The sequence below is a fragment of the Maniola hyperantus genome, chromosome 19 (genome assembly GCF_902806685.2).
Source record: "Maniola hyperantus chromosome 19, iAphHyp1.2, whole genome shotgun sequence".
Taxonomy (NCBI): domain Eukaryota; kingdom Metazoa; phylum Arthropoda; class Insecta; order Lepidoptera; family Nymphalidae; genus Maniola; species Maniola hyperantus.
The window spans coordinates 9,222,010-9,244,472 of record NC_048554.1 but is presented as its reverse complement, the minus strand read 5'-3'; the positions used below and the strand labels follow the sequence as shown (position 1 = coordinate 9,244,472).

Below are 22,463 nucleotides of genomic sequence, written 5' to 3'. Positions count from 1 at the left end.
AGGTTTTGATTCCCTTGGCGGGTCCCACTTGACCTACAGGACAGACACACATCCTATAACGGTTTCTTGTTCTCCCTGGATATGCTTTTAACTAAAAAAATACTAAAATTATTCTAAAATATCTGATGTAAGACTATAACCCGACCCTCAAACACACCGGGGAGTAACTCGAACACGACTAATTTGATTAGTTAAATTATTATGTTAAGTAGTTAACGTGTGCATAACCTTGCCTCATAAAGTATCATATTTAAATTTTAAAGTGTGAAGGACATCTAGGTTTTAATATCTACATAGTTCAAAATGAGAAAATCTTGATAAATAAAATGTGCGTACTTAGAGTAAATTTTGTCTCTGGTGATAAAATATAATGACGATGCAAACCGTTCTAATTTCCACAAAAAAATGAAAAGTTATACCTAATTTAATAAGCAATTAAATAGACACACTAGAAATAAATAATATTCTACATAGTTATACGTAGAGATACAAGATAATTAATTTTAGTTGCAGAGTAAAGTATGTGTAACATTTGATTTAATAACCTCGAGTTAGTTCTCAGATTGCTATTTGCCTATCTCCCGAATTTCAGTCAAAATATCTTTGGTTTATCGACCGTACTTAAAATAGTAGATACCTAACTAAAAGACAGACATAGACAATCGAGACGATTAATGACGTCCCTGGCGCAGTGGTAAGCGCTGTGGTCTTATTAGTGGAAAGTCCCGGGTTCGATTCCCGGCAGGGGCTTAGAATTTTGTAATTTCTAAATTTCCGGTCTGGTCTGGTGGGAGGCTTCGGCCGTGGCTATTTACTACCCTACCGGCTAAGCCGTGCCGCCAAGCGATTAAGCGTTTCGGTACGATGCCGTGTAGAAACCAAAGGGATATGGGTTTAATAAAAACTGCCTTACCCCATCCAGGTTAGCCTGCATCCATCTTAGATTCCATCATCACTTACCACCAGGTGAGATTGCAGTCAAGGGCTAACTCTCAGTAAGTAACTTGTGTCTAAAAAAAGTACTTACCTAGGAGACACGAGAAAATCTTTGTAGTAATGTATAATATGCAGTAATTTAATATCCCTCATCTAATCCACTCTAATATTATTACATAGAGGTTTTTGTAAGTTTGTACTCGTAGGGGGTTATTAATCTCCGGAACTTATGATCTGATTTCTGATTTTTCAGGATTAAAAGTAAGTAGCCTACTTTTAATCCCGAAAAATCAAAGAGCTCCCAAGGGATTTTTGAAAACCGAAATCCACGTGAACAAAGTCACGGGCATCAGCTAGTATTTTATAATGATGCAGTGAAAGAAAAATACAACAATATTTCTTGGCCGGTTCAATACTCGCACTTATTGACTTCCTTATAAATCGAGTATGCAAAACAAATAATACAATAAAATAAACTTCCTTGTTGCTTTTAGTTATATTGTTTGTCAAACTTCCTCTCTACCAAAAACCTGTCTATGTCATCTATATAATATTTTATCAGTATTAAATTAGCTTGATTACTTGTTATCTTATGTTATTTCTAAATTAGAGTTAGTGGTGATAGCCTAGGCTTTCTATTCTGGAGTCAAGGGTTCGCAACTCACCTCTAACTTTTTGGAATTATGTGCTTTTTAAACATGTTTTAAAATATATGTATCACTTGCTTAAACGGTGAAGGAAGACATCGAGAGGAAACCTACATGCCTGAGAGTTTTCCACAGTTTTCTCAAGTTTTCTTGGTCAGTGTGGTGCACTATGGCCGAAAACCTTCTCATTCTGAAAGGAGACCCGTGCCCACTTATTAAATAGTATATAAAACAGTAATTTGAGTGTATGAAAAAACAAAATTTAAAAAGATCGTATCAATTTACAACGTTTGGTAACATAATAACTTTTGTAACATTGAGTTATCAAGGCCGATGCTGCATAGTCGTTGACGTACAAAATGTGAATAAAATGAATAGGTACCTACAGGTATGAGTTATAGTTACAACCGCAACTTCAATAACATGACTAAAAACTGAAATACCTATAAATCTAAAAGATAGACAGTCATATTTCATAACAATGATATGATGTTTTTAAGTAGGTATGCATATTCCAGAATTATATTCAACTCCTTTTGCGAATTGCGTGTTCTATCGCCTGTATAATGGGGAGTGTTCTACGGAGTTGTTTGACCTCATTCTTCCTTTTTCATAACCGCGCCGCGCGCCACCGTAGGCCGAAGGCCACTTTTTGTCCGGAAAATCAAAGATCTCCCACAGTTTTTTTTTCAAAACCCTAAATCCCCTAATCCACCCTAAATCCCACGTGGATTCGACGACGACTCGACGAAGTCGTGGACTTTATCTATGTATTTGGTACAGGGATTACTTGCAGCCCAGGCACATATACTACAGGCTAATTTTGTATCCCGGATAATCAAATAGTTCCCACGAGATTTTTAAAAACCTACATCCACGCGGTCGAAATTAGGGATACAATTAGTTATAATTTTAACCGAATTAAGTATTTCTAGCCAACTTTCAACAATATATAAAATTAACTACTCGCTGTATGTCAGTGAATGTGTTTCGACGATATACGCTGGCATTAAAATGATAAGACCGAACTTTAAGCCAATGACTGTAGTGAAAGCCGAGAAAGCATAAAAAAGGACGCCACAAGTTATACCCAAATTGCCGGTCAACGGTACCCACCGGCATTTAGACAGAACAGGTTTTGACATGCCATCTTGCTTTTCTTTTCTTTCTTCGAGTTTCATTAAGTTACATTAAATGTAACGGACGAATTTTAGAAAGAGATAGCGGTTCCATAGAGCGTTGTCTCTGTCGTTGAAACCGACAAAACGTCACATAGGTATGAGTGACAGAGACAACGCTGTACAAAGCCGAAATCTCATTCTAAAGGTCAATGTACAATATTTCTAGCCGGCTACTGTACTCGTACAGTACGCGGCCGAAAGTATTGTACATCGACCTTTAGAAGGAGAAAGCAGATCTGTAGAGTGTTGTCCTTAGGTTATAGGTGTTTAGACGAGCCTCAATAGCTCAACGGGTAAAGGAGTGGACTGAAAACCGAAAGTTCGACGGTTCAAACCCCGCCCGTTGCACTATTGTCGTACCTACTCCTATCACAATAAAAAAAACGGAGTAGGTACGTAAGTTTATACCAAGATGATTAATTTTTTTTATTTTTGTACGGCCAAACCCTTCTCATTCTGAGCGGGGACCCGTCTCAGTAGTGCACTGGTGATAGGTTGATCACGATGATGATGATGATGAATGTTTTAATTATTTTATTAATTTTGGCCCAATACATTAAAAAAAATCTGATGATTAGGTCCCTCTTCCTACCACAAAATATTGTGAGTAGGTATACTATTGTATAAAATAACAAGCATTTAATATGGATCATTTAAATAAGTCCTCTTATAAGGAAAATGTCTACCACTGAGTAATAATTAGCAGACTACAGCCAGGAAGTTTCCTTATACACTTGCATATGATACATTATCTGCAAAAAAATATCCTAAAAAGAATAAAACAGGTTCAGGTAATAAAGATAATGACTATACATAGGCACACATTGAAATCTATTTTTTACTATTGAAACGTGAACGATTATAACTCTAACATATAAAAATACTAGATGGTGCTCGCGCCTTTGTCCGCATGGATTTAGTTTTTAAAAACCTAATGGGAACTCTTTAATTTTCTGGAATAAAAATTATCATAATATGTCTGACTCCAGGTTGCTAATTATTTCTGTACCTACAATACCAAATATGTAGATATTTTTTAAAGAATAGAATAGAATTTATTTGCTGAATATGAGTACACAAGATGTTGTCTCGTGTCCGCAACTTCATCCACGTGGATTTAGGTTTTTAAGAATCCAGTAGGAACTCTTTGATTTTCCCAGGATGCAAGCTATATCTAGACCAAAATTCGTCAAACTCGGTTGGATGTATGGGTTGGAAAAGTTAGCATACAGACAAACACATTTTAGCATTTAACATTAGTATACCCATGGTAGAAGGACTGGATGAAGCGGTTCTTATGCCACTATTGGAACTCCTCATAAATGAAGTCTCGGGCACAGAAGATATAATAGGACTAACTCGGGTAACAGCTATCAAGAATAATAACTTGATAAGCCTTAGCCGTATGATGGAGCATGATGTAGACAATATAGTTGGATACCTACTACCGGCTTAGTTACGAGTATAAGTAGCGTTAAATTGGAATGCTGCGCAAACGCAGCGGTGTATGAATATTCAGTTTTGACATGAACAAAATGGATGATATCATCCTATTCGTGTGAATGGGACATGGTATAAAGTAGAAACTGATGCAAGGCTTAGTACGGTCTATTACAAAACTTCATCGTGAAATGTTCTGAAAGATGGCCAAAACCACATAGAAATTCACGTAGAAGTTTAGAAGTTATAATACACAATTGATTTTCAATTTTTAATTGATTTTATTTAAATTATATTGCTACCTTATTTTATTATACTATGTATTATAGAGCTACTTAAATCAAGGATAAATTCATATTTTGTATTAACTTATTATCTACCGAAGCTTACGGAAAGTTTACCGTTTTTTTTGTTTGAGATTAGCTAAAATTAAATTGATTCTCTTTCTCTATTCTAGTTGATTTCTCACATGGGAGAATAGTTTTCACCTCCATGGTATCTTGCGGTATACAATATATCCTTCTATCGGATTCTGTCTTTAGCCTTGGTACAGCTTCGTAAGATGTATAAGCACACCAGTTTCCTTCAGTTGGTCTCATCTCCAGTTTGAGATCTACTTGTTATCTTCTGCATTCTTTACTACTGTCAGGTTCTCTATACTGTCATTTTCAGTTTTCACGGCTTGTGGTATGTCTATAATGGTCTAAAGTTTTATATAAAAATATATCTAATAGTTTATTTTATTAAACTGTATCTAAAAATGTGAATGCTATTTTAGCCTTACTATTCTTCAACTTTATAATAATTTAGTAGATATGCCTCCGGTAAATTTTATGTTTATTAAATGGCCAATCTATGGTTATGCTAATGTAAATTATAATTAATATCTATTTTTATGCAATCGTGCCATATGATCAGAACTCCGAATGTGGCGCAAGGTCGCTGATATTTATGTCGGTATTTGATAACGATTCTCTCGTAAAACATAATTAGAATTTTCGTAACACTTGTTATGTTTAATACTAACGCCGGCTTATAATAATAAATCACAGATGTGAAGAAAATTCTTAACAAGTTTCTTTTGAGACTTTTTAGGGTTTCGTACCTCAAAAGGAAATACGGAACCCTTATAGGATTACTTTGTTGTCTGTCTGTCAAGAAACCTATAGGGTACTTCCCGTTGACCTAGAATCATGAAATTTGGCAGCAAGGTAGGTCTTATAGCAGACATGAGGGGGAAAATCTAAAAATTGTGAATTTGTGGTTACATCACAAAAAAAATTAAATGTGTTCATGAACAAATGTTGCTATTTTCAACTTTCAAAGTAAGATTACTAGGTATACCAAATGGGGTATCATATTACAGGGCTTTACAGGTATATTCTAAAACAGATTTTTATTTATTTTTAGGCATAATAGTTTTTGATTTATCGTGCAAAATGTCGATGAAATACGATTGTAGTACGGAACCCTCAGCGCGCGAGTCTGACTCGCCGGTTTTTGATAAGTATTTAATTTATACTTGTTATTATAAAATAAAATAATAAAATATTATAACTCAAGACAGACCGAGTTCAAGAAATACATACATTTTAGAGTTTTATAAAAGGGATAAACTCCTTTTCGTTTTAGTCGAATTGTTTTTAAAAGTACGCAAACATAATGCAGCAAAAATAGAGACAAATCCTTTGGCCACGTAGGGGACCACACTTGGGAAAAAAGGGCATTTTTGGTTGTGAAATCAACGTTATTTTTTTCTGAATAGATCTTGCACCAAGTCAACTTTGAACAACAAGATTGTATTCTACATTCTATAATTAGATAGGTACTTAACAACTTTAAAAGTCAATCATTTGAATCTGATTTTGAATAAATGTTGCAGCAGCCGCAGACTTTTTTAACGTAACTATGATTTCAAGGTCATTTCGCTGAAAGGCGAAAAATAACTGTCTAAATTTACGACAGAAACGTCTGCGCATGAGTTACAGAGTTAAGATTGAGATTACATTTCTAACTGTAATTACAATGAGATACACATCATTAAAAACTTATTTTTTGCATTAACAACTCTTGGTCTGGTCTAGCATTTATTTCTTAAACAGGCGTGGTCACGGGCCACATAATATGTCCCTTCCATACAGCTGTTCTCATGTCGCAGTCTACATCGTCCTAAAACACTGGGGTTGTACTGTTTGTCCATCGTCCCAAAAACACTGGACTTATTCCTGTTTGTCCACTTTACATAATTATTATATTCTGTGTTGAGACTTGTGGGACATAAACTTCATTTGTGATTTGATACATAAGTTATGTACATCGATAAATTAAAATATGATTGGATAATATACCTAGGTAATACGTATTGTGTTTCTCAATAAAGTCACGTTTAGGTATTAAAAGGTTAAAAATAATTTCATAATTCTTTAGTAGCTGCAAATTTACGTGCAGACTACACGTCGTGAGGCTCAAATGTGTCATGAAGAAAATGTGGATGTTGCAGCATGTACTGTCGCAATTGACGAGTGCGTTCTAAACTCTATTGAGATCAGTATTGGAACGAATGTTTTGTTTAGAAAGTCGGTAAATCGATCTTCTATCCCCTAAGACACGAGCTCTCCTAGTTTAGGGGCCAGGATTCCATGTAAGTTATTTGTAACCAATATTGTTGATCAATAAAAATTGAAATAAAAATGTAAAAAAATAATGTAATGTTGTTATGTTTAAAATGTAATCTCAAATGTATATGATCGAGTTCTTACGTATAAAATCTTCACTTCTTCTGTGGACCAAGATGTAATTCGTTTGTGGGAATGAGTGTAATATTGTATGAAAAAATTCCAGAGTCAATTTTAGACTTGTTTTTTACGAAAATTTTACTATAGACTAGAATATTAAAAGTATGTCCCTAAAAATGCATATAACCTACCTAAATCGAAGATGATGTAATTAAATGATATAAGTAAAAGCGTAGGGACTTGCTCCAGCAATCATCAATCATGCGCGGGACTGAAATTACGTACCAAGTATAATGTGGCAAAATATTATTTTTGTAAATTGATTGTTTGAAAAGAGCAACCGCCGAGTTTTTTGCTGGTTCTTCTCGGTAGGAATGGCATTGTAAACCAGTGGTAGATTATTTTGATAATTCAAAATCACTTACTCACAGTGAAAGTTTATGTGAATAAAATATCTTCTATTTCTAATACTTTTTATTTATTTTACTACATAATACATTTGTAACAATTCAATATCAAAATTACAAATCAAAAATATTATTATCTAATCCACCGTAACGAGGCAGGATGCCCAGAACCTTATTAAAATTTTAGGTACTAACCCAAGGGCAGAAGGTAATTATCATCGAAATATAATATTTCGATGGTTATTATGCAGTAATTACCAATTAACCTTCAAGGTCAAGTTAAGAATACATCTCTCAATTCTCATACAGCCGAAGTTTAAAAAATTACAGTTTTTGCAAATTAATGACGCCAACAATTAATGTTATAAAATAAAATGAATAGGTAATTAATATTTTACATTCCGTAATTACTCGTAATTCGTTCATCAAAATGCATTGTGTTGCTCTTTCAGTTTCTTTGAAGAGGTATCTTTATAATTAGTTACTTTTAAGTACCCTTTATGTAGGAACTGGGAATTTATGGCAATCGCGTCCTGCCTACATTTTTAAGGCGACTCTAAGCAAAGGTTAAAGGACATAAAATCCGCCATTTTTTAAAATTATGTATACCTACCCAGTCCCGTTTGATATATATCATTTATCAAAATCGGTTGAGCCGTTGTGAGTTACGACCGAACATATCAGATTTTCCAGCGTACAGAAGTAAGAACGGACATACATACAATATACATATACCTAAACAAACAAACAACAACAATGTCAAAACAAAACCGCAGTCGGGTATAATTATTAAATTTTTGATCATACAATTAGGTTGAAAATTAAAAAAAAAAATAAGTCATACCTACCTACTGTTATTTTCATACTTACCTAAATGTTTTCACTTCTGTCGGCAGTCTTCACTGACTGCCAATTTCCTATTTATTTGAATAAAAAATTAAATTAAAATATTTCTGTTAAGTATTTATGTGTATAATCAAACTGAAATCATATTATTATTGTTTTACTAGTATCCGTGTATACAAATAAATAAGATATTTATTAGATCCAAAGCTTAGAGTAAATAAAGGTGATACCTACCTACGTATATTTTGTGTTAGGTACATAAGACGTAGTATAAGTCTCGTAAATTGCCATTGCGTGAACCATGTCTCATTAACATCGAAATGACGTCATTTTGACGTCAGCCGAAATAAAAATAATATACCATCAGCTCGAAACTCCAGTCTAGTGCTGACGTCACTATGATGGCGGCCACGCGCATTAGCGATATGCGGGACTTACACTTTTATTATAACAATATAATATTCTGTGGTATGTGTAATGTGTATGCGTGGTTAACAGTGTTATCGCGTCCTTGGGCCTTCTATAGGACAATCGGTTGAACGCACTCCATGCATCAATACAGCGATGATCGTATGCCGATCACAGATTGCGGCTTGATAGACATGATTCATTTTTTTGTAATATACTTGACTAGCTGTTACTAGCGGAGTTTGTTGTGGGCTCTTCTCAGACCTGGGCGCGTTTGGAACCCTCGTAGCTTTAGTTTTAAGTTTGCGTATTAATTATCACCACTATATCTTACAAATCCAACATCTGACCATCAAAAAGAGTAATTTATTACCTATTTTGAATAAATCATTTGACTTTGACTTTGACTTAGCGACTTCGTCCACGGAGACTACAAAAGAAACCCCTATTTTACCACCTTAGGGGTTGAATTTTCAAAAATCCTTTCTTAGCGGATGCCTACGTCATAATAGCATACCAAATTTCAGCCCGATCGGTCTAGTAGTTTCAGCTGAGTGTTGATAGTAGATCAGATCAGCTTTTTCTTTTTAGACTAACACTAGTTTATGCTTGCGACTTTGTCCGCGTGGACTACACAAATTTCAAACCCCTATTTCACCTTCTTAGGGTTGAATTTTTAAAAACCCTTTCTTAGCGGACGCCTACGTCATGATAGCTATCTGCATGCTAAATTTCAGCCCGATCCGTCCAGTAGTTTGAGCTGTACGTTGATAGATCAGTCAGTCAGTCACCTTTTCCTTTTATATATTAAGAAGAAGAAGATCAGGAAAGATCGAGGATGGAATCGGGGCGTTGGGGATCGGGGGATCGGAGGTCAGGGGTCGGTGTTTAAAGGTCGGTGGATTGAAGGGTTGGTCCCTCGTTCAGACGGGATCAGGTAATAATTAGGGTTAGGGATTCGGCGGCCTGGAATATCGGAGGGTCGTGGGATCAGAGAGTCGACCGGTCGGTCGGACATTTCATTGTTTTTAGCCTTGAACTTGAGTGCATAGGTATTTTGTTTTTAGAATTTTTTGAAGGAGAAAACTTACCTACTTACCTATTTTAAGAATATCTAGCGGATCTTTTAAATCTTAAATTCACGTGGACGAAGTCGCGGGTATTATCTAGTATATAGATTTTAAATCTTAATCTTACCTACCATTAGAGTACCTATGTACTGTCGATTAGAGTAATCGTTGGCACAAACATGATTTTGCAATCATAATCACACATTATATTTCAAATGTCTCGGAGATTAAGCGACCTGTCTCGGTTAAAATGTGGTTATAATTCATTATTAGCAATCATAGCATAGGTGTGCTCTATTGGACACTATTCAAATTGAGAGACAAAGTATCAATAGATCAATTATTGTTCAATGTACAGGATGGACTGAAATCTGAATAGTCACTAGAGGTCGTACCCGATCATAATATACCTAGAGCTCGTTTTGCTCCAGAAGAAATCAGTTTTTTAATTATTTTATTCTGATACAAGTAAGTCAATAATTGCGTTGTGTGATCACTGATCACGTATCGTCATAATGGTACTTAGTACTTAATTAAGTACATTCATAAATCACAACAAGTTAGTTAGTTTAGTTAGTTGGTCTTCTTATAACTTAATATCATGGACTATTTTGACCTTTCTATAAGATTACTGGCCTTTAATTTGAGTGATATCTCTCAAAAATCTTTAATAAATAATAATAATGCTCATTTTATATACAACCTTCATAAATTAATTTGATTACTTAGGTACCTACTGTTATTTATGGAGGAATGAAACATACTTACCTGAAGCACAGAATAATTATATAATAATACCAACGTACCTGAACTAAGTAACATTGATAAACACGTCATACACATTAGCGTGATTCTTTTTTTTTCTTCTTCGTGCGTGTTTTCTCGTCGTAATATGAAGCCCTGTTCTTCATGAAACGGATAAGTTGCGTACTATATTATACCTAGCCGAAATTCCACAGACTCGTACGAAGTGATTCGCTTCCTCGTTTCTTATTCTCATTCTTAGAATATGAACTAGCCTTTCAGCTTTTCAGTTTCTCGTCAGTTGGGACCAATAGGCTTAATGTTGGGACTTACAAAAGAAGAGTGAATAGGCACCTCTTTGGCCGGGGCCCTTAGGCTCCATCATCGCCTATAATTTAATGTGATTACAGTCAAATGCATGCCTATGTAAAACTAATTAAAAGTAAAATAATTGAAGTTGATATGAAGGAGATTGTTACGACAATTTCAGACAAAACTATCACAGCTGATAGAACCTTTCTTCCTTTAAAGGTCAAAATTAGGTTTTTACTCTCTTAAACCTACTTTTACATCTAGATTTAATAAGAATTTCTTGTTCGTAATTCTAACCAACTTGGCGGATTACGCTCTGATAGTTATTGTGGCAAGAAAAGGCCTTTACTCGAGCGATGCTTCAACAACTAAGTTACAAAGAAAGTATACTTGTACCTAAGTAGTTATAAATATTTTCTAGAAATTATTATTTATTGTTTTATTTTATTAGTTATTTTAGGACTATTTTTGTAAAATAATATTTTATGTAGGTACCTACTTAATATCTTTACATTATTTTCAATAAATGGTATCATAATTTAATGGATAGGTTGTTGTTTAATACTTGTTAAAACTAGGCACTTCTAGAATTTACGACTAGACTTCGATTCTTGAATTTAAATTTTTGCGCACACTAAGTATCAATATAAAAGCAACGACTTCTATAGACTGATAACAGGCTGCCATATTTTGAAGCATGCTCGTAGGTGTCGTTTAACCGAAAAATGCCAGTATCGATGCAGACTGTACCGATTCGCACACGCATGCATTACATCGATGCATGCATGTACCTACGTCTCCGTATGAGCTTTGCCGATTTGGAGTCTATTTTCGCATAAAAATATGATTAATAATAATTATTATCTTTGCATAAAAGAATGATTAACAATAAATAAGGCGCAATAAAAAAATATTAGGTTTAAAAATGAAAGAATTTTGTTTGCTTCCTTTATAAATCTTATGTTCATGAGTTTCATGACATGTAAAACTACAAAGTGCAAACTGCAACTGATTATAGGAACTAAACAGTAGGTATCTACCTATACTAATAAAGAGTAGTACCTACCTTGATATAAACAAAAAATATATTTAAGTGGGTATATTATTTTACAAATTTATGATATGTACAAAAAATTAGGGCTCTAACACTGATATGAGAAAATGATATGAATGAGTATAGTCCGCGAAAGGTTGAGATAGCAATCGGGGTATGAGGCAGGGGGACGCCCCGCACACCCGCACGTCACCTGCGCACGCCCGCACCATGCTAGCGCCGGGCTGTGCGAATGTGCAGGGCGTTCTCTCCTCGATTGCCATCTCGACCTGTCGCGTACTATAGGTACATCGAAATTAGGAAGGTACTATTTATATTTCGATGCTCATGTAGGCAAATATTTTGGAACGCTTGAACTTATCGTATTCCAAATTCCATTAACACTTTATCGACAATACCGTGGTCGCTTATGTGTACAAAACTTTACTCCTTCATACATCAGGTTGGTGTCGCAACCAGCCATCGGTCGGTGAACGCAACAGTATTGCAACAACCACGCTAGCGCTGGCTGTACCACCATCAGTCAAGGTCAATGTAATATCAAATACCTACTACACAGCTACAAAGTGCTATAACAATTATCAGTTTCAATGATAAATCAATAAAATAGAGATTATTCAGTTTCAACCAAATATCTCTGTAAATCAGTACCCTTATTATAAAATTGCGAAAGTGTGTTTGTTTGTTGGTTTGTCCTTCAATCACGTCGCAACGGTGCAACGGATTTTTTGCATGGGGTATACCTACTTAAACACCTGAGAGTGACAGGCTACTTTTTATCCCAGGAAATCAAAGAGTTTCCACTGGATTTTTTAAAGCCTAAATCCACACGTACGAAGTCGCGGGCATCAGCTAGTTTTTATATAACAAGCGATAACGTTTTTCTCCCCGTAAATGTGGTCCAATTTTCAAAATTTTTAGAAATGTAAACTAAAATACTAAAAAAATAAAAAGTACGAGCCTAGATTAAGGTGTACTGATCTAATGAGACCCAAATTGTCTAATTTTGGAAACGTTTGGCCCCCCAACGTTAAAACGTTAACACCCGAAACAATATTTAGTTTGTTTTATTAAATTTTGTATACATACTTAAACTTTGATATTATGAAGATAATAAAAAATAATGAGTGGAGTAACTACAAAGCTAACATGATTTATTAGATAAATATCCTCACTAAGCGCTAGAAGTACCAGCATCAATCAAGGTCAATGCAATAAAAACACCCACTATACAGCAGTAATGCTAATCATAATGCCTAGTAATTCGATTTATACGTAATTTATTTTCACCACTTTAATGCTGTCGGACTGTGGCACTAATAAACATTGAGATTGTAGTAGAGAAAGGGAAGCAAAATAATATGTTGCCGGTTCTATTTGAATTTGTGTGAACAACGAAGATAATAATAAAGATGAGTAAAAGATTTAAGAGTAAGAATTTTTTTATACATATATTAATATGTAGTTAAAAATTACATCAGATCTCTGATTTTTGCTATCAAAATGAATTGCTATACTTACTGCTTAGATTGTAATTTGTTTAGGACACTACGTAGTAGTACATCTAAATTCTTTGTTTAGGACTCTGTGTGATTCTGTAGCCTGCTCTTTACTTACAATCTAGATTTGACAAGCTTCTAATATAGTCTCTTCAATCTACAGTCCGTTCACTATAAAGTGAACGGACTGTACATGATCTCTAGGTACCATAGAGAATCGGCCTTTGTTAGTAATAGTAGGTACCACTACCATGGAACTGTTTACCTCTCGTTAGAGAGTAATTTAATATTATATTTCTTGCTGTTTACCTTGACAGCCCCTAGCGGGATAGCTGTGATAATAACAATTTTACAGCTATATTACAGAAGTTGGTAATAACTAATAACTGATAATATAAGGCTGAGAGACAGGGGTCTCTCTGCAGTGTCTGATGACTAACGGGGCTGGAATTACTTGAGTTGGGTAATATTATGCCTGCGAGCTGTTGAAAAGCGATTGGCCTGTACACCGGACGCAGACCAAAGCTGTATACGAATGTCTGATTTAAGTATTTTTTTAAAGCACATTGGCCAAGCTTATCATGCTAACTAATATTCTCCTTTCCTCCCCAACTAAGCGTAAAGCTTGTACTAGGAGTAGGTACGACAATAGTGCAATAGGTGGGGTTAGAACCGGCGATCTTACAGATTTCAGTCCGCACTTTTAACCGTTGAGCTATCGAGGCTCTGAAGGCTCTTTTGGCCACGACTTCGTCCGCGTGGAATAAGATTATTGTAAATACCGTATAGCCCAGATCTCTCTTTGTAAAAATTAAACTTGCACGAAACTCTTGGTATAGGTAGCTCTAGTAGGCTATAGTCTGTTCTGACTTACTTATGTTTGTAGAAGCGGACTGCGTCAAGCGGATTACGATTAACAGCAGTGCTTACACCGATGCAGATGTTGGTTGGAACATGTTGTTATTATGAAGCGCCGCATCGAGTGGAACATTTATATCGCTACCTATTATATAAATCTCTACATGCCCGTGAAAGACCCGTTTTCCCCTTCCTTTCCTCGTAGAATTTTCTAAAATCATGAAATGTTTGCAAAACTTGAAAAATGACGACTATATAAACTTTCACCCCTATTTTGGGGGTGGAATTTTTGGTAAACGTGATACACGTATTCCTTCTTTTTAAACCAAAAGGCTTATATACCACCGCCTAATAGCCGCCAATCTTGAAACTGACAGACTTTCATATAAATTTCAAACCATTATTTTACCCCCTTTAGTGGATTAATTTTCAAAAAAAATCTTAGCGGATGCCTATGTCATAATAGCTATATGTATGCCTTTCAGCTCCATCTTTCAGGTCAGTCAGTCAGTAGGTAACCTTTTCCTTTTATTTATTGTGTGAAGGAAGTACAATCCAATTAAGTTTAAAAAGTTGGTTTTACCATTAGGTACAATTGTGTTTTATGCCTGTTATAAGTTATAACGTTTTCCTTTTCAACTACGAGTGTGATATTATAAGTTTTGTATACCTATTTAGACCCATCGTTTCCGTTTTATTGGCATAAAATAGCCGAAAAAAATTGGTACAATTACACATAGATACCTACACACCCTAAAACATGTATTTTTTGTGCTATTCACAGATCATAAACGTATCAATGCTATTTTTATATCATGGAATATTTTTATATTCGTTTTACAGCAATTTAAAGTCGATAGGTTGATGTTATGTAAGAAAATAATATTATTTATGACCAATTAAAAATCAGAACATTGTGGAACTATGGAAATTGCCTTCAATAGTTCTAGTACACCATCAACATCGTCCTATGTACCTACTTATATCTAAGACCATTTATTATGTTTCGTTGAATTTAATGTAACCCTTGAATTTATTATTATTATAATTGTAGTATAGTATAATAATTATATTATATTATACTAATTAATAGTTATATAAACATAGTTTAAATATATTTTAAAATAAACAAACATCGTTGATATTTTCGTTGATTTCATACTAAATTTTAAATTAGAGATGAGATTTATTTTGATGAAATTTTAGAGTAGGTACATATTTTAAAATAAATAAAAATTAAGTGTATTGAAAAAAATAACGTATGATTTTCTTCTTTGCAGATAAATGGTCTCTTAAAACGAAGCTTTGATGGGCCAGGTAACCGAAGAAGAATATCGAAAAGCAAGTAATGCTCAATAGATAAATTAATTGGGAACATCAATTAATCCTAACAAAATGTCAACAGAGACCCAAGAATATATGAATGGCATGAGGCCTGGACCGCTAACGAGAGAGATTCCAGAATGTATGAGAGATAAGTACACGGTGATACAGACAGTTTTCGATGTACTTGCATTTTTGATGGTCGCGATCGGACATGTCATACAAGGAATATATAGGTCAATTATTGGAATCCCAAAGAAGGATCTCAGAGGTAGCATAGCCCTTGTGACCGGCGGAGGAGGAGGTCTAGGAAGTCTAATAGCCTTGAGACTGGCAAGGCTTGGCTGTATCGTTGTTTTATGGGACATAAATAAACAAGGTCAGTATAAACCTTAACCCAGAGCTGATAGTAATTATTCAGAGGCACGTTTGAATAAATATTATAGTAATCCTAGCACTATAGAGAGTAGACACAATGGGGCATGACTTCTTGTAATATTGTATCTTCAATAGATACTACTATTTACTAGCGAAAGTAAAATAAATGCCAGAATGTAATACGGTATGATACTTGTTCATAGGTATTTCAAATACCTATGAATATTTACCTATGGCATGCAGATAGCTATTATAATTTATAACGTAGTCATCCGCTAAGAAAGGATTTTTTAAAATTCAACCCCTAAAGGGGTAAAATAGGGGTTTGAAATTTGTGTTGTCCACGCGGATGAACTCGCGGGCATAAGCTAGTTAATTATATTTTAATGTTTGTTTACTTTGCAAATCGAAAAATTAAAGGCATATAGTACGAGTACAGTACTTACCTACTTACCTAAATATTTTTGCTGAATATTGTTATGTCTACGCTACGTCATGGCTTTACTACAGTGTGCGTATTGTGGCACTTGGCTCTGTGACTTACTTTATTATTTGTACCGGCTGCAATTAATTTAGGTTAAATACCAAATATACGTTTTAGAATTTGTAAATACAAAAAAAACTTCCTTAATTATACTTTAGAGAGAGAAAAAGTTTGCTAAAAAACAATTGAGACAAATGTATCGGCAATGTTTAATTTGATAGTTTTCTACATTTCTATTTATAGCACCTACCTCTAAAATTCATAATTTAGGTATGCACGAAAAGTTCGGTAAAATTGTTCTTAAATGGACCATGTTGTACGGTAGGTACCTATTAGCCCAGTCAAAATAGACATTCAAGGTTACATTAATTCGCATAGAGCTGAAAATTTGTACGCATGTTTAGAACACCATTATAAATGAAATGTGAAAAGTCCCCATCGATCTGACATTTGCAATAAAAGCTATTCAAGATCAAAGTTCGCAAATATGGTTTTTTTTTCGTTTTTCAGTACAGTAAGTTTTACAAAATTGTAGATCATGCAATTATCTATAAAATTAGTTTTACACTTTTTCTTTTAAGATTCACAGTTTCTGAGATATTACTATTCATAAAGTTGAAAAAGTTATTTTCTTCATAATTTGCAAAAGTATGCCGCATTTAAACATCACTGGAGCTATAATAAAAGTAAAAGTATTTTCATATTGGTCTGTTTATCTACCAACATAACACGTTATGAGAAAATAAATAATCACACTTATATTACAAAGGCGAAAGTTTGTGTGTATGTGTGTATGTTTGTTACTCTTTCACGCAAAAGCTGCTGGACGGATTTGGCTGAAATTTGGGATGGAGTTAGATTATACCCTAAAGCAAGACATAAGTTACTTTTTATTCCGGAAAATCACTCTCTTATTTTAGAAGTTACACACACACAAACACACATTTTACCACTTTGGAAGTGTCTCTCGCGCAAACTATTCAGTTTGGAAAAAAATAATGTTAGAAACCTCAATATCATTTTTGAAGACCTATCCATAGATAGGGGAAAGATATGGGTTTAATGAAAAAAAAAATTTTGAGTTTCAGTTCTAAGTATGAGGAACCCCAAAATTTATTGTATTTTTGTGTAAAAATCTTAATGCGGTTCACAGAATACATCTACTTACCAAGTTTCAACAGTATAGCTCTTATAGTTTCGGAAAAAAGTGGCTGTGACATACACACAGACAGACATGACGAATCTATAAGGGTTCCGTTTTTTGCCATTTGGCTACGGAACCCTAAATAGTCAGTTCAAAAGCGCCTACTTAATAGGTTGGTGTATTATACAGTTGTGATGATGATATTTTATTCAATATTTTTAGCAAAACCACTTTTAGCCCTTGTTAAATGATCACTTTAACATCATTATAACATACCTACCTAAGTACCTAAACATTATTGAAACACATGTATGCCCATGAGATCGGTTCATCTGTGTCACACACACATTTAAACTACGATACAGATTAAGGCTAAAAGGTTAGTAATGGATTAGGTCATTAAACAAATTAAATTATTAATTGTTTTTATTAAAAATATGAATAGTTCGTGACATGTGGCTCGTTTCTATTTAGGGTTCCGTACTCGAAGGGTGCTAACGGGGCCTTATTACTAGTACCTGCTGTCCTTCCGTCCGTCTATCTGTCCGTCTGTCTGTCAGCAGGCTGTATCCCGTTATAGGTAGAGAGTTAATTTTTTATAGAATGTGTATTTCTATTGCCGTTATAGTAACAAATGATTGAAAATTCAACATGGCTGCCATGAAAATAAAAAAACTTATTGCCTATTGTTATACTTAAAAAGTGTTATTTCTAGTACGATGGTAGGTACGGGAACCCTTCGTGTATTCGAGTTCGACTCGTACTTGACCGATTTAAGTTATTTTAGCATCAGCTAAACGGCAGTATTTTAGATAAACAAAAAAAGGCTAAAACCCACAAAAAAATCCTTAATGAATTATTACGAATGATAAAAAAACAACATTGAACTCCCGTCTGCTAGTTAGATACAATAAATTATTGTAGATGTTTGACTCTGCTAAGTTTTTTGCTAATTATTGTAAACGCAGTAGTAGTTGACTCCTCACGCGCCATTTTAACTCTATGGGTCAACAGTCATGTCAAAACGGCTCACCTTTAAAATAAGGACTAAAGTCGCACTTTTGACCAAAAAATCATACAAAAAGTTAAAATGGCGCGTGAGGACTTAAATTTTACGCGTTATATTTAATAGTCATTTACCTAATTTAAAATTCCTTTAAATAATTTTAAAAAAGAAACTACTCAATGTTTGTATCATATAGAAAACATAATGTAAGTTACTCATCGCAAATCTCGAAAATAGTTGCACCGATTTCGGTAATTCTTTTTTTATAATATTCCTTGAAGTACGACGATGGTTCTTACGGAGAGAAAAATTAAAAAAAATTGTAAGTATTAAAAAAAAAAAGAATCGACTGTTAGGCGGTACGAAGTTCGCCGGGTCAGCTAGTATTGTAATAATAATATGACTTTTGGATAATTGTTAGGTGCCAATCAATCAATGTCAAAGGCAAAAAAAACTTGTATGATTAACGCATAAAAAAATTGGGCGTTAATGCATTTGCGACTGGTCCCAAAAAAATCTGTCTGGTATCGAAAATATAAAGGTTAAAACATTGTGCATTGGCTGATTTTTCTTATAAGTAACTAGATGATGCTCGCGACTTCGTCCGCGTGGATTTCAATCTTTGAAATCCCGTGGGAAGATTTTCCGGGATCAAAAGTAGCCTTTATCCTTCCCCGGGATGCAAGCTATCTCTGTACCAAATTTCATCGAAATCAGTTAAACGGATGGGCCGTGAAAAGCTAGCAGACAGACAGACAGACAGACACACTTTCGCATTTGTAATATTAGTATGGATTACAATCAGTTATACCTATTACTTCATTGCAAAATGCAGCCAGTTTTCTTGGCACCGTAACATGCGGACATGATTAATTGTACAGTGATTAATTAATAAGGTCAGTTTAAGTAGTTTACTATAGTAAGTTTTACTGTAACATTTTCATTTAAAAAAACCTGGCCAAGTTAAACTCGCGCACTGAGGGTTCCGTACTACGGTAAAAAACACTTTTGTTAACGAACCGCAAAACTAACTTTGTTTGTAGAGGTATTTTTACTGTAAAATATACATAAATTTCTATCGACCGTAATTATTTCAGATTATTTGATTGATAAACTTCGGAGATAAGGAGGGCGAAAGGTATTTTTTTCGACATTTTGCACGATAAATCAAAAACTGTTGTGGATAAAATTAAATAAAAATCTGTTTTAGAATATACAGATCAACCCCTTTCATAGGACACCCCAATTGGTATAATCTTACTTTCAAAATTGAAAATAATAATTAATTGTTCATGAACACATTTTAATATTTTTTGTGTGATGTCTACACAAATTCACGGTTTTCAGATTTTTCCCCTTACCTATGCTATAAGACCTACCTGTCTGCCAAATTTCATGATTCTAGGTCAACGGGAAGTGCCCTATAGGGCTATAGGTTTCTAGGACAGTCTGACAGACAGACAACTAAGTGATCCTGTAAGGGGCTACTTTACGTAAGATTTTGCGATGACTATAATACCAATAAGTGATTTTTAAACAAGAGTTTATATAGTCATAAAAATCGATTTACATCGCGTTTGTAAGGTTATAATAAATTAATAATAATTAATTATAATATATTACACCGTGTTATTGCGAAGTCAATTTATTTTTTAATTTAATGGAGCTAAGTAATCCAGTGAGGTTGAAGGTACTTTTATACCAACTTGGCCTAAAGAGATCAAGGATAACTCGTACAAGTATAGTAAGATACCTACGCCTTAGTAACATGCGACAAAAATCTGAATAATGCAGAACATAATGTAGATATCTTGTTCATTTTTAGGGTTCCGTATTATTTAATGGAGTTGTTCAAATTCTATTAGAGAACGTAAAAAAATCTGTGATTCATGTTTAAAATAAAAAACATCTAAAAAATACTTTAGGTACAAAAAAACTACAATTTAGTGTAGATGTATCCACAAATTCAAGGCTTTCTGATTTTTCCTTTACTTATGTTATAAGACCTACAGCTATCTGCCAAATTTGCCTAGGTCAACGGGAAGTACGCTATAGGTTTTCAATCGATCGCAATAGGTATCGAGACAAATTTATGTTAGAGATATAGCTCTGTCTCGTTTAACTCAATCTTAAGTAACAATTAGCAATTAGCGACTCTGAGTGCGGCTGTAAGAGATAAACGGACGTTCCGCTTAGGTACTTATCGTGAAATGAACTAAGAAAACAACCGGCCAAGTGCGAGATGAACTCGCGTGGAAAGGGCCGGGATATGACGTAAGTTTTTATTTTAATTTTAGGCTCAGTAGTAGCAGATAATATAGAAGAGAAATAGTCAATTCTATTTTCCTAATATAACTTTTTAAATTACAAAAAATACATTTTAGGCCGTCACAACAAGCTCTTTCATCATATTTTCATATGTCACACGGTACAGTTCAGTTTGTAAAACTTTATTTTTAAATTGGCCTCCAAATTAATAATTTGTGTATTTACTTTACACGCCCGAGTTTGAGTCACAGAAATTCATACCAAATAACTAAATCAGTTCAGTAAAGTAGAAAATTGGCAGACGAACATAATATAGCAGACGAACACTTTTTGGTATACGAGTGATCCTATAAGGGTTCAGTTTTTCATATTTTAGTCGTACGCGAAACTCTAAAAATAAATCACAGGCATGCCAAAATCGTAGACTCTTTTCTACAATTTAAACACTCTTCATTTTACTATTTGCAAATTGAGAGAAAGCAAGCTCGTAAATACACACTACCTCTCTTACTGTACACACTATCTATGTACCTAGGCCTAGGTACCTTGTGGTACCTAATCATATTGAAGTGATGTTTTGAATGCCCATAAAACTCGCATATTCTAATATTGTCAAAGAGTGGCGAATAAACTCTGTATGTTGACTATACTTTGTAACAGACCTAGCCTTTGATGACTACTTTGCCCCACTTGAAATTTTGGTCATATACTTACCTACCCATATTCATATACTTACTTAAATATCTCGGTTACGCATAAGTCTTATGGCAGAAATAAAAATAATCTTTATTATTATTTTATTCAGACACAAGTTAGCCCTTGAGTGCAATCTCACCTGTTGGTAAGTGATGATGCAATCTAAGATTAATGCGGGTAAACCTATTCTCCTTTAGTTCCTACACGGCATCGTATCGGAACGCTAAATCGCTTGGCGGCACGGCTTTGCCGGTAGGGTGGCAACTAGCCACGGCCCAAGCCTCTTTCACCAGACCAGACCAGAAATATTGAAATTATAAAATTTCAATCCCCTGCCGGGAATAGAACCCGGGACCTCCTACTAACAATACCACGGGAGGTAATCAAAATCGTCAATCCTATCCGTACGCTGCCGATAAATTATTTATCAACGTTGCTATTTGTTACAAATTGTATAGTTTTTTTGACGAAATGTTTCCATAGTAATATACTTTTTACTTTTTGGCTTAGATCTAATACGTGTATTACAGATAAGATTAATCTTAGTAATACCCACGTCAAAGCACGTCATAGATGGTTTAAGTACGCACAAGTATCCATTTATTTATTGTGTAAGTAAAATTTTTTTCCCTATCTACCAAATTGTTTATCAAATCATCAGTGGCTATTTTTTTTTTTAATTAAAACTTGAATTTAACTTTTAAAACTATTTTTGTAGTACCGACATTGTAATTAGGTACACTACTTTTCATCGCCACTTATCTAAATTAGTTTTTCCTTTAAAGTTACACGTGCGGAACTGGAGGAAAATATTTCACTGATTAATTATTAATTGTGTTAGCTGCGTTAAATTAGCCGTAGCCCGTAGTATATGAGATGTCTCTACAATAAAAACGAATAAAAAAAAATTAAAAAAAATTACAGTTGAATTACAGTCATTACCAATTATTTCATCTGTATAATTGTCGACTTTAAGTCTTTATTGCCTTCGGGCGCCAAATCTTAAAAACATCCCTAGACGCAATTT

At 34.3% G+C, this 22,463-nt stretch overlaps 1 protein-coding gene across 1 annotated transcript in view; it reads left to right on the top strand.

Annotated features, from left to right (window-relative positions):
- The window catches only part of LOC117991075 (short-chain dehydrogenase/reductase family 16C member 6-like), a 51,394-nt gene that overhangs the window by 11,501 nt on the left and 17,430 nt on the right, over positions 1-22,463 (top strand). The window contains exon 2 of the mRNA XM_034978621.2: positions 15,418-15,839. Coding sequence (XP_034834512.1) covers positions 15,533-15,839 — 307 coding nt within the window. The 5' untranslated portion in view covers positions 15,418-15,532. The remainder of the gene's footprint in view (positions 1-15,417; positions 15,840-22,463) is intronic.